Source organism: Zosterops lateralis, assembly GCF_965231275.1.
Source record: "Zosterops lateralis genome assembly, chromosome: 4".
In the NCBI taxonomy this organism is placed as follows: Eukaryota; Metazoa; Chordata; class Aves; order Passeriformes; family Zosteropidae; genus Zosterops; species Zosterops lateralis.
In genome coordinates this window covers 1,932,209-1,947,545 of record NC_139765.1, presented here as the reverse complement: position 1 = coordinate 1,947,545, position 15,337 = coordinate 1,932,209, and the positions used below count along the sequence as shown (strand labels likewise).

The 15,337-nt window shown below is 43.3% G+C and overlaps 1 protein-coding gene across 1 annotated transcript; it reads left to right on the top strand.

Moving 5' to 3' along the window:
* The first annotated feature begins 1,057 nt into the window (after positions 1–1,057).
* On the top strand, positions 1,058–11,990 carry ATP6V1E1 (ATPase H+ transporting V1 subunit E1). Its single transcript, XM_083860159.1, has 9 exons — positions 1,058–1,208; positions 4,282–4,347; positions 5,244–5,353; positions 5,839–5,905; positions 7,517–7,606; positions 9,272–9,340; positions 9,733–9,827; positions 10,675–10,762; positions 11,366–11,990. Exons 1-9 carry the CDS (start codon positions 1,176–1,178, stop codon positions 11,426–11,428), a joined length of 681 nt encoding a protein of 226 aa, XP_083716285.1. The 5' UTR covers positions 1,058–1,175; the 3' UTR covers positions 11,429–11,990.
* The last annotated feature ends 3,347 nt before the right edge of the window (positions 11,991–15,337 follow it).

Sequence of the window (15,337 nt, the reverse complement as noted above, 5' to 3'; positions counted from 1 at the left end):
GCGTCACGGCTCGCGCCGGGAGCGGCGTGAGGGGGGCGTGGCCCGGCGTGAGGGGCGTGGCCCGACGTGAGGGGAAGGCTCCGCCCACATTACGTGACTTCTGAGGGAGGGGGGCGCTCCCGGTGGGAACAGGGTCACGGAAAACGGAGGTAGGAGGGTTTGTGACAACCTCTCCCGGTTTTCTCAGCCATTCGAGGGGAAAAGGAGCCCTCGGTAGTTATTTCCGTGGCCCCGACCTCCAGGTCACGCGGTTACAGGTGTGGGGTCGGTGGGGCAGAGTTCCAAACCGAACCCCCCCCAACAAGGCAAGGGGCACATGGGAAAGACACAGAATCTGGATATAATTCCCCCTGTATTTGCTATTTTATTTAGTAATATTTATTCTATAATAATAGACATCATTATCGCTTATTATTACATGTTATTTCTTCTTCATTAAGACTTTTTAAAGTCTTTATTGTCTTCATTAAGGCTTTTTTAAGTCTTTCATATTATTTAGATGACGCCTGAAGTAACAGAAAACCGTTCTCCAGACCCAAACTACAAGCTGATTTCCAGCATTATAACGCCAATATGAAAAGACGTCAAGTTACACGCATAGTTTTACAATAAGGCTTTTCACATCACACGGAAAAAGAAAACCACAGGGGAAAAAAAATAAGGAAATAGAAATAAATCAGGAAGAAGCACGGGTGTGCAAACACGGCATTTGGCACCGATTTGGAATGGTTCTCCTTTCTTCCACGAAATGATCCTACAGAATGCCCAGGGCAGTGCCAACACAAAGCTACTTTAGGGCTTTACAAGCGAGCTCGTTTCCCTTCTGTCTTGCCACACCTCTAACTCACCGCAGGGAGTTCTCACACTGAAAGTGACGCGACACCCGCCTCGCTTTATATAGCAGCGTGACGTCACACGTTGTTTGCATCCCTATTGGTCCGGTCGTGCTATGGGCGGGGCATGATGTGGGCGGGGCGGGCGGCGGGCGGGGCCAGCGATAGGCGGAGCAAGCTGTGGGCGTGGCTTGCTGAGGCTCCGCCCCCGCGGTGACAGGAACCGGATCTGATTCTGCTGGCGGCCACCGACGGCACCGGGCGCGTCTCCTCAGGCCTGCGGCCGCCACCGCCACTGTCATTGTCACCGCCACTGTCACCGCCACTGCCACCACCGCCGCCATGGCGCTCAGCGATGCCGACGTGCAGAAGCAGGTAAGGCCGAGCGGAGCCCCCCGAAGGCCATGGGGAGCGGGGCCCAGCGCTGAGGGCCCGGGGCGGCCGCTCTGCCCAGGCCCTCCCCTGGGAAAGGGAGATCCTGGCTTGGAAAGAGGAGTCTCCGGACAAAGCGGTTTTTCCCCCTGCTGGGGTGGAAGGGTCCCGGCGGGGAACTTCCTTGAAGCGTTTTGGTGCCATGTTACATATAGATTATAAAGATATTATAACAGGCTGTGTGCTGTTTGTGTGCTTTAACTGCACCCCAAGGCAGGTGAATGCACATCCTGAGGCCAATACTGTGTGCCAGATGTTTAGAGATGAGGGCCAGTCTCTTTTTCCATGTCTGCAGTGGGAGAAACCAGAGAAAGTGGCTTTAAGCTGAGACAAGAGAGATTAATATCAGATTTTTTTTGTTAGGGAGGTCAGGCATTGGAATAATTTGCTTAGGGAGGTGGTGGAGTCACCATTCCCTGGAGGTGTCTGAATCTGAAGTGCTTTGGTGGTTTAAAGGTTACATTGATAGTTGAACTGGATGTTCCTCAAGGTCTCTTCCAACCTTAATAATTCTATGGTTCCTTAAAGATTTCCTTTTTTTTTTTTTTGCTTGTAGCTGTGTTACCTCAGCACTCGGGTGGGCTGCTCAGCCTTCCTGAATGCCCTTTTTCAGGTCTAAATCCTAAGCAGAGAGGTGCAGCCTGGGCTTGGCTGGCAGTGGAAACTTCCAGCCCTGAAGTCTGGACACTCCTCCAGAGGCAGGACGCCCTGTCCCTGTTGACAGTAAACACTGCCCTCAGTTGAAAAAGCTGCTTTCAGCTGGGTTGGACACGGTGTGTGGTGCTAAAGGCTGTGGGGATCCAGCCAGTACTGGTCTGGGGAGCTTCTTGCAGGTGCTGGGCAGATCAGGCAAGTTCCCTTTGTCCTCTGCATCACAAGTGCTTGTGTCTCACTTTCTCATTCACTAAACATAGTCTCTTGGCAAGGAAGCATCACAATGAAAGTAAAATTGGTAGGCTGCCTTTCTCCAGAAGAATTTTACCATTACATTATATTCCTTTTATCTGCAAAGCTCAGGTTTGGGGTTTTTTTCCTGCCTCCTCCATGAAGATAATAAAAATAAAGCTGACATTAGGGTGGTCCTGCTCAGCCAGAATGGACCTGAACTTCACAGGTTAGTTCAGGCTCTGGTGATGTATTAAACATGTAATACTAATGGCATTTCACACCTGCAGCATTCCTGTCAGTGCTTTACATCCTAGGCCAGGATGATCCTGTTAATTGGAAAGGAGAATCCTGATGGTTGACAGTCCTGCATGTGGATGAATCTGCCATGAACTTGCCAGCTGCTCCTCTCAACTCCTTGCCACCACACTTCCAATAATTGTCACTTTGAAAATCATCTCTGATTGAGGCTTTTCCCCACTGACAGACTTGCTTTTTTTATTCTGTCAAAGGTGTTTAATGTATTGTTCCATGTGGTCACTTCTAAAGCCCATCCAACATCCAGAACTTCCCTTGGAAAGGATGGTCACACTGCTCCTCATGGGAAAACCCCTTCTTCCTTTTTACAGGAAATACTTTAAATAAGTATTTCCTTTAAAATAAGTCTCCTCATTTCAAAATACATTTTTGTCAGTGTTATTAAAACTAATCCTATTTATAGATGTGAAATCTCACTTTGGATCTCTCTTAATTTCTATAAAAAGCAAAAGGGGATTTCAGCAGCTTTGGAAGGAAGTAACACTGTTCAGTCTTACCTGTCTAGAAGTGAATTCCATATTAGCTTGCTTCTATCTCTTTCCTTTTCTTTATGCAGAGGATGTTTCCTGAACATGCAGAACTGTTAAAAGTGCTTTTCCAAAATTCAGAAACCAGACTGCACTGGAGGAAGGGACTCAGTAACATAAAGGCTGCTGCTGCTTAGTTCTCAATCTTCTTCAACAATAGGCTACTCAGCAAAGTGATATCCATTTTTAAAATGCTTCTCTTGTCCTTTCTGAAGTGCAGGGTAAGAAGCTGATGCTGTAGGTGGACAAGCACTTGAGAGTCTTTGCAGACAGGAATTAAAAGAAAGCCTGCTGATTTGATTTTGAGGATGTAGATATTACTGTTCACTTCTTCCACGTGTTTAAAACCTTCCACTTGTCCCTTCATTTCTGTTTTTTTCATCTCTATGGGCTTAGTGCTCTTCTGCACATTGGCTCCGTTTTCACCTCAGCACCTTTCTAATCCCTTTAAAACATTTAATTTTATCATGAGATTCTATAAATAAAGCCTTTTGTGTGGGTTTATTCAGACTGGATTTTCTGCAGAACGTGTCTCATCTTTAAGTGCAAGCAAAAAAACTTGTTGGTTCACATGGGGCTCTGAAGCAGCTCGTGACATTCTTGATGTGGTCTGGGTCACAGAGTGTTTCTGCTGCTGTCTCCTTCCCCAGCCCTTCCAAACTCATCTTATAAGTCTTTACAGAATTTATTACAGTTTTTCAGAAGTGTTTCTGGTGTTCAAAACAACTTCTGGCTGTACAAATTTGACCAGAGTGGTCAGCAGCACTTTGCTTCACTGTGGAAGACCAAAGTTCATTCAGATCCCATCTATGTGTGTTAATCTTTATGTTTTGTGTAAATGTCATAACAAACAGACTCATTTTGCTGTGTGAGGATTTTTGAAGTCTGGAGGTTTTTTTTTAATAATCCCAGGGGTGAAAAAATTGGTCTCATTAACAAAGAACAAAACTATCCAGCCTCACAGTTACACAAATTTACTTTTGGGTGGGTTGGTTTGTTTTGGGTTTTTCTATAGTTGCATACCTGATGTGCATTCTTCTAATGGCAGCCAGTGAAACAGCATTATATAGAATTATTGGGGAAAAGAGTTTGCTTGTAATAGATTTCAAGATGAGCTGACTCTTTAGTGTGTATGTTCCATTAAACTTCCTTGCACAACAATATTATAGGAATTAATAAATGGATAATGGAGGATCTACAAATGAAGATATATATATATACACTTACCTCCTCTGGTCAATGTCCTTTCTTACAGAAAACCCTTTCTTCCCTCTCTCTGGTTACAGATCAAGCACATGATGGCTTTCATCGAGCAGGAAGCCAATGAAAAGGCTGAAGAAATAGATGCAAAGGTAAAAATGGAAGTTCACTGTCAGTAAGTGCAAAAGGAAAACTGCATCCCACATCCTGCTTTGAGAGTTGCACTCAGAGAGAACTAGAACACCTTTGTAAGCTACAGCTGATTTCTGTTTAGTTGTTACATAGCAAAAAATGTTGTACCAAATAAAGTTAACATTTCTTAGCTTTTGACTGATGAAAATGACTCTCAGCTGATTTTGGTCAATGTTTTGGTGGCTCTTGAATATAAATACATTTGTATCAAAGTTCACCCATTTTTTTAAGCAATCAGGAGAGTTGAGTAGTAACGTGACTCAGGTGGATTAAATAGAACACCTTCCCCCACTGAATTAGTATTTAAGGCATGAGTTGAATTACTTGCAGAATGCTTCACTTAGGTTAAGCCACAAGAGACTGGGTTTAATATTAACCTGGTGATAAGAGTATAGATGTTTGCTGAAGAAGGATTAATGGTGCCTTTCAGCCCCAACCATCTGCATTTTACCACTGCTGAAATGCCTTGTTGGTATTGGATTCAGCATATGTCTGGCTGATAATATTTAATCTCCCTTAAACATTTAGATTTACACAAGTATTTAATCAGTACTAAAGCAATTATTCCCAAAGATCTGCAAACAGAACTCAGAAGTTGAGATTGGATTCTCAGGTATAAATAGGAAAATTATCCATATGTTTTTACATTCTGCCTGGTGAAGCTTTACAAAAAAAATAACAGCTGTGCTGTCACCCTCCTTGTGTAAGAATTACTTACAGAGGTGAAGGGTTTTTATATGGAACCATAAATTGTATCATCCTATCCTGTCTGTGAATGTGCTCTGTTACATTTTGGTTCTGTTTTTTTCAGCCCAAGGAATCAATTTCCCCTTCAGTTATTTAATTTTTACTGTAGGCAGAAGAAGAATTCAACATTGAGAAGGGTCGCCTTGTTCAGACACAGAGGCTGAAAATCATGGAGTATTATGAAAAGAAGGAGAAACAAATTGAACAGCAAAAGAAAATGTAAGTTTGCTTGGGTTAGACAGCTGACTTCAGAGCCTCAGCTTGCTTTTTCTTGTTAATTTTTTACAAAATTCTTCTTCCCTTGCAAACAGGCAAATTGTAGATTACATATTTAGTTCTACTGTGAGTTTTTGGGGTTTTTTTCTGGGAAGAAATTATCAAAGCTGAGCTACAATGGTATGACTTAGTGTGATGAAAGAATCTTTCACATTTCTTCATGTAGTTAATGTCTAGAACTCTACTCTGCTCTGTTACCCTGTGACAAAACATCATGTGGGGTTTAGTTTGGCTGAGTCTTCACCAAGAAAGGGCTTCTGCAGTTTAATCTTTTGTGCAAGTCCAGAAACAGATCCCAACAGGTGAACAGACCTTGTTTTCAAGTGTTGTAGAATTGGTATCTTGAAGTGCGGAGCCTGCAGTTAAATGTTACAGTTCTCCTGTCAAAGGCTGATGGATTGATTCAACTTTATCATGCAAACTTGCAGTCAGATGTCCAACCTGATGAATCAAGCAAGGCTGAAGGTCCTCAAGGCAAGGGATGACCTTATTGCAGTGAGTATCTCTGAACTAAACACCCAGTCTTTTTCTATCATATGTTAGGAAGTGGAACCATTCTCTAAAGAAAATACAGTTTTTGACTGAGTGACATTTGCTTCAACATAAAAAAAATGGTAGAACTTTGAAATTCTCTTTGCCTGAAGCAACGTTTATGTGAAAAACCCAGCACGGCATAAGCAAGGAGGCTTAAAACACCACTGAACTGGGATTTTTTTGTGTCCTTCAGTGGTTCATAGTACATTAAACCTTTTGCTTCCTGCTTTGGTAGGTGGCCAGAGTGTGTGTGTTGACACAGAGGGTGAGTAATCATTCCTCAGAGCAGGCTACATTCAGGCTTGTTTGGGTTTTTTGTCTTTATCTCTCATCACAGGCAGTGTGTCCCCATTCTGCTCACAGGTTTGCTGTGCTCTCCCACCCCACTATCTCAGAGATAAGTTTGGGTGTTCCATGTTCTGCTAGATGGGGCTGTTGAGCTGTTGGAAAAGCCTGAGAGGCCCGTGGAAATCAAAAAATAAAAGATGGGATAAATGTTCAGGTTGATGCTACCATGAAAAAGAGGGAGTTAGCAAAAGGAAATCACCAGTTTATTGGCTCTTTAAAACGAGTTTCAAACTTTAGATTGTATTCCCAGAGAGGAGGAAGGTGGATTGCTCAAGGGCTAACTCTGTTGTGGTAGTCTCTGCTGGGCAATCTCTTCCTCATTTATCTGCTGACTCAACCTCATGCTCCTGAGTAATTCTAAACCCTCTTCCTCATTTTAAGACATTTAAAGTCACATGCTGCTCACTCTTTCTTCCCTTATCAGATCTTTGGCTCCTTTCATGAAGGGAGATGAGCAGTTGCAGAAATGCAGTGTTACTCTAGGGAGGACAGAATAACTAGGTTTGACCATGACAGGGAATTCTGATAGTTCTATATCTTCATTCTGACTCTGTTATTGTGCACTCTTTTTCTAAACACCATGAGGTAAGACAGGAAAGAAAGGTTTATACCAAATCACAGAGTTTCTTTATCTAAAGCATTTCTGATGGTTCAGTTTTAGGAGCTTTGACTTGACTCTTCTAAAATTTCTTAAAAATTCAGTCCCATTCAATACTGATTTGCTGAGTAAAGACAATCAAGAGAGCCACTTTAAATCAAGAGAGCTACTTTAAATTTGCATTTACTTATAGTTAAAGAATACCTAACCTGGATATTATTTGATGGAAAAATAGATAAGATTTCTTTGCTCAACCATAAAGCTAAAAAAAACTTACTTGGACAACTGTATGGATTTTACATTAATCAATTAATCATCGCATATTTAGTTTATCCAAGTTAACATTCTAAGCATCATCCTTTTACTCCTGAGCTCTCCCTTTTTCACAGAAAAGGGATTATTGTCAGGTTCTAATGAGGTCAGCCCAGGGCAGGAGGAAGGGAAGTGTTGGGCAGGGAGAGTGTGCCATGCAGAGATGGAGGTCTAGCTTGGATGAACACCAGCTGGAGTGTACATTTACGTGTTGGCAGGGTGTGAGAGCTATAATAGAAGTACAGAAAGTTGGTAGGCATGAAACCAAATGCCAAACAGATGGGCTCTGCTGATCTGATTTCTTCTGAATGTAGGATTTGCTGAATGAGGCCAAGCAGAGACTTGCCAAGGTGGTGAAGGATACTGCCAGGTACCAGACACTGCTGGATGGACTAGTTCTACAGGTAAATATTTAAATTGTAAAAAATGGAGCATTGCTGCCCTAGCCCCCTAAGCTTCTTTTGTCAGAAATTTTCATTGTAGAGACAGCCACCACACTCAGAGTGCTTCAGTAAAACTTCAGAAGGCTTCAAGCATCATCACCTTGTTATCTAGAAATCTTTCTTACCTTTTCTCTGTAGCCTCCCATGGGCAGCTCCACACAGCTCTGGCTCTTTCTCTCCTTCTTCTCTCTTCCTTTCACAGTTCCAGCTCCCTCCTTCCTGTCCCTTGTACAATAGCTGACCCTTTCTGTCCCTCTCACAACCTCCTGTCCCTTCCTCCTCACAGCACAGCCAGCACTGACTCTCTCCCAGCTCACTCATTCTTTTATCACACTCACAGCTGTGAGGGCAAGGCTGTTCCCACCCTTTGGTAATTAACACAGCTGCAATATGTTGGAGACAAGATTACCTTTAGCATTATCTCTATCTGTCTCCCCACAAGAAATAGCCCTCTGAAAGTTCCAGTTGTATTGGAGTCTGGATCAAATGCTGCTGGGTCATTTTTGAGTTTCAAACATCACTTCAATATTTTTGAGTGTTGGATTCTGAACAGAAAAGGTTGTGGCTTATTTTGAGGTGTAGAACCTGGTGTACCAGCAGCAGGTCCATTGTAAGAGTAATTGCAGATGTGCACACACATTTTAGGGTGTACACATTAAGCTCCTGTAGTGAGAATTGGATCAAAGACACCTTTTCTCCAAACCCACAAGTCAGTTGATATCTGCTGTGAAAACCTTTTCAGCATTTGAGACTTTATGAGCTTTGACAAATTGATTGCAGTGTGGAATGTGACAGAAGCAGGCAGAGAAAGCAGAAACCAGAGCTTTGCTTGGCTGGAAAAAACATCCTCAATCCCCAGAAATGAAAGGCTGAAAGTCCTGTAAGGGTTGGCCAGGTCAGTCCTGTGAGCTCTGGTGCCTCCTCCTGGCACAAACTGGTCCTGTTGCTGTGAGCTCCAGGAGCCACAGCTCTCCTGTCACACTTGGATGGCAGAGTTTTCTCAGCAGTGTCTCCTCCCAGCTTGTGCCTCCAACTGGGTGTTGTTGTTGTCACACTCAGCTCTGGTGTTGCAGTACATCAAACAAACCTTTCTTGTTCTTGCAAATTGTCTTGGCTCCTTATGTTAGATCCAGTGAGGGATCTGTGCTCACAGCTGGACCAGATGATCATTGTAGGTTCCTTTAAAGAGGAACTAAAGTTATATTATTCTGTTCTAGCCTCAGGAATTACCACAGGGACTGCAAGGCAGGATTTATTAGAACAGGCATCTGAAATTGCTGCATGTCTTCAAGAGCTTGGTTGCATGCTCTGTCTACTTAGACAGCAGCGATCCTTATGTATGCCTGAAATTTAGTGGCCAACACAATCCTGAGATCCCACATGTTTAGTTGCACTTGAATTCCAAAAACATCATCCATATTTGGGCTCTTCCCCAAATATTCCTGCCGTCCTCTCAGAATGTCTCTGTGTGAGGTGAACTTGTGAGCAAAGACCTAAATAAATGAGGCTGATATTGTTGGGGCTTGGGTTTCAGATTGGTCAGCTCCTTTCCTTTCTTGGGGTTAAATAATTCTGACCAGGAAAATGTTGAAACTTCCTGAAACCTGAAATGGTTATTCCTTGCAGGGATTCTACCAGCTGCTGGAGCCCAAATTAGTTGTTCGGTGCCGGAAGCAGGATCTCCCCATGGTTAAGGTAAGACATCTGGAATATTTTGACAATGCCCTGCTCACAGAGGCTGAGACCTGACTTGAGCAGATATTTGCTGCTCAGATCCCCCTCTCTGTGTGATGTGAAAACAAGCTTTGCTTATTGCACTTCTGTTGCAGCCTACACTGTGCTTCCAAAGTTGGGGATCATTTCCCTGCTTGGATATTACCTTGGAAACTTTAGAGATGGCTACAGCATTAAGAATAATAACTGAGTTTGGCTGAAGAGCCAAACTGAAATGCATTTCCTTAATTAAAAAAAAGAAAAAAAAGAGGCCTCAATCCCTTAATTTTATTAGTCCAAGTGATTGAGTTATCAAACCTGAGTGCTGCAGTAGCATTTGTCAGTGCTAACTGGAGGTTTATCTTTTGTCCTAGGCTGCTGTACAGAAGAGCATTCCCATCTACAAAAATGCCATAAAAAGGGATGTGGATGTTCATATTGACCAAGACAGCTTCCTGCCAGAAGATATGTAAGTAAAATGGGATTGTTTTGTACAAGGCACTAACTTAATGTAACTTTTCAAAGCCACAGCTCACATTAGTGTCAGAAAATTAAGTATGGAATGTCCTCAAAGTGGCTGCTGCTGTTCTTGTGGAACTAAACTTCTTTGAGTTTATCAAACACAGACTCTGCAGTTTTCTCCAGACAAGCACTGTTTCCATCAAAACTGTGAGGAAAAGTTTTGTGCAGTCTCCAGCCCGATTCACAGTGCTGGAGTAGGGAATAACTGTGCATAGGAACTGAACCACTGCTCTTCTAAGGAGAGAGAATATGGATGTAGCCATGCTTTCTGTCTCAGAAAGCAGCAAACTGAGTCTGAAGGTGCTGCAGGTTAATCACTTGATGGGGTTTATGTCTGTTCTCTCTGAAAGGCCCCATTTCCACATGCTATCACAGAGGTGCCATAGACGAAGCTGCCTATTCTGTCATCTTTATTTATGGGCCAACAAACAACACTTCTAGCTCTTCTCCTCACCTTCCAAAAGGTGACAGCTGTAATAATAACACAGAGCCTGAAGCTGTTTTGAAGGGACAAATTGCACTGCTCCATTTACCTTTAGAACATGCTGATGAGGATCCTTGCACACAGCTGTGGTCTCTGGTAACTCCAAAGATGCTTTGCACTGCTGCTTCACTGGATCTTTGTGCTGATTCCTATTAAGAAATGATCAAAAAGGTTGTTTTTTTAAAAAAAGAGAAATCTTAGCCATGTGTTTGACTTACCTAGAAATGCTGATTTGGGATATGTTTGCCACATTCTGACTCTGACCCTTGGATTTCACTGTATTATTTCTTTTTTCGTTGTCCATCTTTAGTGCTGGAGGTGTTGAAATCTACAACAGTGATGGTAAAATTAAAGTTTCCAATACCCTGGAAAGTCGACTGGACCTTGTAGCCCAGCAGGTGAGTTTCTCCAACAACCCAGGTAAACAAAATGCAGTTAACTAGTTTGTTCTTGTAGTGAAATCCTTGTGTTTCTAAAGTGTCACAATAGTGCATGGCATCAGATTTTATTGGCAATGACAAGTAGGAAGTTATTTTTGAATGGAAAAAAGCAAATTACCTACTGTTTGTGCAGCAAAAAAAAAAAAAAACCCATGGCTTTCCCCAGAATGATTCCTTTTGAAATAAGCTTAAGCATAAAACTCTATAAATTATGATACTGAAAGCCTTGGTTGTGACTGCACTGCAGTCAAGATGCTGAAATGCTGAGGCTAACTTGAATTACTGAAGTTAGCTTGAGTACAAACTTTGGCTGAGACCTATTACACCCAAGTGCAAAAAAATCCTAGCTCTGGCATCTCTTTCTTCTGCTGCAGTACAGGCAGTGCTTTCAGTTTATAGAGTAGCAGGCAATGTGTGATCAGAGAAAGACTTCAGAAAGCTCAGAATGAACTGAGCTGTTAATTTTGAAGCCAACCTGACTATCCCACAGTGCCTGCAGGGAGAACATACAGCAATTTTATTGCCCATTTCACATAACTGATGTGCTCTCTCTCTCTACAGATGATGCCAGAAATCAGAGTGGCTCTCTTTGGTGCTAATGCCAACAGGAAGTTTTTGGACTAAACCTCTATGAGAGAAGGTGGGATCTGTTCCACTGCCATACTGAAGGGGATGCAAAAGCATCTGCTAATTTAAAATCTTGAAATTTAACATTACTGTGTCATCCAGTATCTGTTCTTCAATCGAATAATTTTGCATACCTGCTGTGCTTAGCCTTTCTACTTGTGGTTAGAATGCATTGCTCAAAGGATGTGAAGACATACATATTCATCCAGAAGTGGCACTAGGAAATGGAGGCACTTGGGCTCTTGGCTTTCCTTACACTGTTGTGACTCTATAAAGACAAGTGGTCCATTTAGGGTCACTCTCTTTGCTTTGGCCACGTCTCTCTCAAGCTGTCTGATCTGTGAAGTAAATTACTGTGCTGCTGATGGCAAATCCCCTTTCAGTTATGGTCTTCAGTGTTATAGAGGGCATGTATTCCTTCCCAGGGTTAGTAGTTCAATTCATGTTACTTGGTCAGGCATTTCCTGTTCTGTATATGTGATTTAAGGGAAAAAAAAAAAAAAAGCCTGAGCTTGTAAAACTCTATTTATTAAAATAAAAATGCGTGTGTGTATGGAGTTCCTTGTCACTTCTCTCTGGAGCACTGGCAGCAGCCTCTGAAAAGTGGGATTGTGTGTGTAAGGACTTCCTACTTTGAGCTGTGTGTTTGAACTCTTCTGTGAAGCTGGAATTCAAGGAGTGGTGTCAAGTTGTTTGCAGGAATAATGTTGGATTGTAGGCAAGGCTTTTGAATGGGACTCCAGGATTCTGGAGCATCATTCTCCCTGAAAAATGGGTCAGTAGTTTTGCTCCTTCTTATCTTCTGTCACAGGAGAGAACTACAGTAACACAACTGTGCTGCTTAGATAAAACAAACACAATCCATTTCCCATCACAAGTTTGTTGCTTTTGTGCAGGAGATCCAAACTATACCCTGACTCTTCCTATTTCTCATTTCTGAGATGTCTTCTGTGGAAAACAGAAGCTGATGAATTACTACTTAAATATGTTTTGAAATCATCTTCTCTAAGTATTGCAGTAAACCAGGCACGGTAGGAATTTTACATTGTGCCATGGAGAGCACTTGCCAAGCTGCAGCCACACTGCTTTATGCAGTGTTTTTAACCTGAGGCCCTCATGTGTGTGCCCTCATGTAGACTAAATGCTAAATAAGCTTTTTAACTGCCTCATTCCTCTCAGATGGGGATTGACTGCTAAGAAAATCCTGATTCCAAGCTTATTTAATCTGTGTCTGGAAGAAATGCTTTAAATGTGCTCTTAGGAAATAAGATTATTTAGCAAGGTTGGGTTTTTTTGTTTTACTGCTCTTTGCTGTTGCATTGCTGTGCCAGCTCTTGTTTTCCACACAGATGGTGGTTGTGGTGTTTATACCATAAATATAAATACCATATATTTATATTAAAGGAGTCAGGGAAATGGATAACATTGCACTTGTTCTGCAGAGTTGGCAGTGGAAAATTTAAGAGTGGGCTTGACACTAAGTGGTCACCAGAGGACTTGAAATGTTCCTGCACATCTGAATCACAGCCCTGTTTTAGAAAGTAGCTTTCACACCTAGAGGTATTAACATTAATCAAGGAGATCAGGCTGTGTGAACAATCCCTGGAAGTGCATGCAGGTGTCAAGAGGACAGAAAGCCTGGAAGAAAACACCCAGAAGAAGCTGCCAGAGGGAAGGGAACCTTGCTTGGTGCATGCCCCTGTCCTGCGCTGCTGATGTCAGCAAGCAGAACATGCATCTCCTGGAAAACAGAAAAGTGTAAGCTCATTCCTTACACAGCCCAACAGCCAGGCTGGGGACACCTCCCTCCATGGACACACAGCCTGTGCCTGGAAAAGTTGGGCAGCTTAAAAGAAAATCACACATTTATTCATTTCCTAACAAAGCGCAGCGAAGGAGGAACAAAAAAATTGGGAAATAAAAGCGAACCACCCCAGGGGGAAAATTCAAAGCAAAGAATTTTCTTTAGTTAAGTGAACTCTGAGCTGTTACTCTGGGGAGCAAAGGCTTGATGGTGCAGTAAAGCAACTTGGCAAAAGGTGTTTAGCCCTAAGCAAGAGCCCAGACAGACTTGAGCGTGGTTTGGCTGGGTGTGCTGTTTGATACAGGCAGCTCAGGGAGGCAGGTGGGGGCCCCATCCTGCCTCTCCAACATGTTTGCAGGGAACAGGCCGTGACAAGAAGGCCCTTCCAGGGCTGGGAAGTTCCTGCTGCTCTCAGCCAAAGTAGAGCTGGCTGGGAAATCCCAAATCTGTCTTCCTAGGCATCTCATTCAGAGCATCCCATACTGTTTCTTTGGCTTTGCTTTAGAGGAAAGCAAGAAAAACATCTGTACAGGAGCATTCTCAGGTTAAAATCATTCCGACAACATGCCAAAAGTGTCATTTCCCAGCCCTTGTTACATGCTGGAAATCAAAAGTATGGAAATCAAGGCTACCACGTTATTTTAGGTAGTTCAAGGCTGATCTGTTGGGAGAGACTGCAAAGAAATTATCAAGGGTGGTCCCCCCACAGCATTTCTAGAGGTCATTTGTCCTTTAGGTTTGCAGGGGATCAGCTCCTTTTCCCAGTCAGCCTGGGGCCCACATAAGCACTGCCTGGACCCCAAGTGACTGCACAAACCCAAGCCCAGAGCAAACCTTGGGGCTGTTCAGCTCCCTGGGGCTGCAGGTGCCAAACAGAGAGGAAGTGGAAGTGGACAGGAGAAGGGAACAACTGTCTTAGCTGGAGGACTGTGCACAAGGAAGGGAGAGAGGGACACTGAAGGATTCCTGGTATTGAGAGGGGCAGTTACCTTCTGCAAAGCTTCTTCCATCCACACCTGCATAGGCTGTACCTGCTCTGTTGGGACCATGGCCTGCAGTGCCACTGGAACTCCTTTCTCCCAGCAAAGCCCACTTCTACTCAGGTGGTCACAGACAAAACTTTTTTTTGAGCATCTTCTGGAGAAAGGCTGGTGCTTCTCCTCAGAGGGCTGCAGAAGCAGAGAGGAACCTCATTACCAGCAGCAATATGCCAGAAGTTAATCCCAAAGCAGTGCACAAGAAAATTATTAATGTCTAAAAAAATAAGTTATGATTTTTTTTTCCCCACATGCACAAGAAATGAAGCAGTTCAAGCACTTGCTCCATGCTTCTGCTCTCAGCTCCAAACCCTTTGAGGTGTTAGCTGGCATCATTAGCCAGGGCTGGGGCACCAGGAATTGGGAGGCTCCTTTCACCTGCTGCCTGGGTGACCTGCCAGGTGTGTTCTTGCCTCTCTGGGACAGGACTGGTGAGTAGCTGGACTTCAGGAATGGGCACATGAGAATTTTAACACCACATCCCACCTCTGTGTGGTTCTGAGTGTGTGGGGGAACCATTCTTGATGAAGAGCACGAGCAGTTCATCATTCATACTCTAAAATCCTGGCATTTGAAGTGTTAATCCCAGCATCACAGTGGCTACTGCTGTAGTGCGTGCCAAAGGTGATAGCCTATTAAAAACCCCTAAAAATGTTACTTTTCCAGCTCTGTCAATGCTGTTCTGCAGCAGGACATTCCTCAGTCTCCTCCACCTTGGCAGGCAGGAGCTGTTTGCTTTCATCCAAGCTGAAGCATTTGCCTTTCAGTTTCACCAAGTGACCTCTTGTGAAGTCATCTGGAGTTGTAAAGTAAATTAGATCAACCATCTGGCTTTTTTTCCCCCCCTGTTCCCCATTTAATATATTGCTACCATATCTCCCTGCATCTGAATGGTTTTATTGCTCTGTGCTGACCATTCCTTTTTCATCCTGTGTTTCCCTTTTTCATGGAGCACCAGCTACATGTAGTGACTGGAAGGTCCCTGGCTGTGTTGTGCTAGAGGGAAAAAGAGGAGAGAGGCAAAGCTTGGCTGCTTTATCTCCATAAAGAGGTGTCCATGCTGCT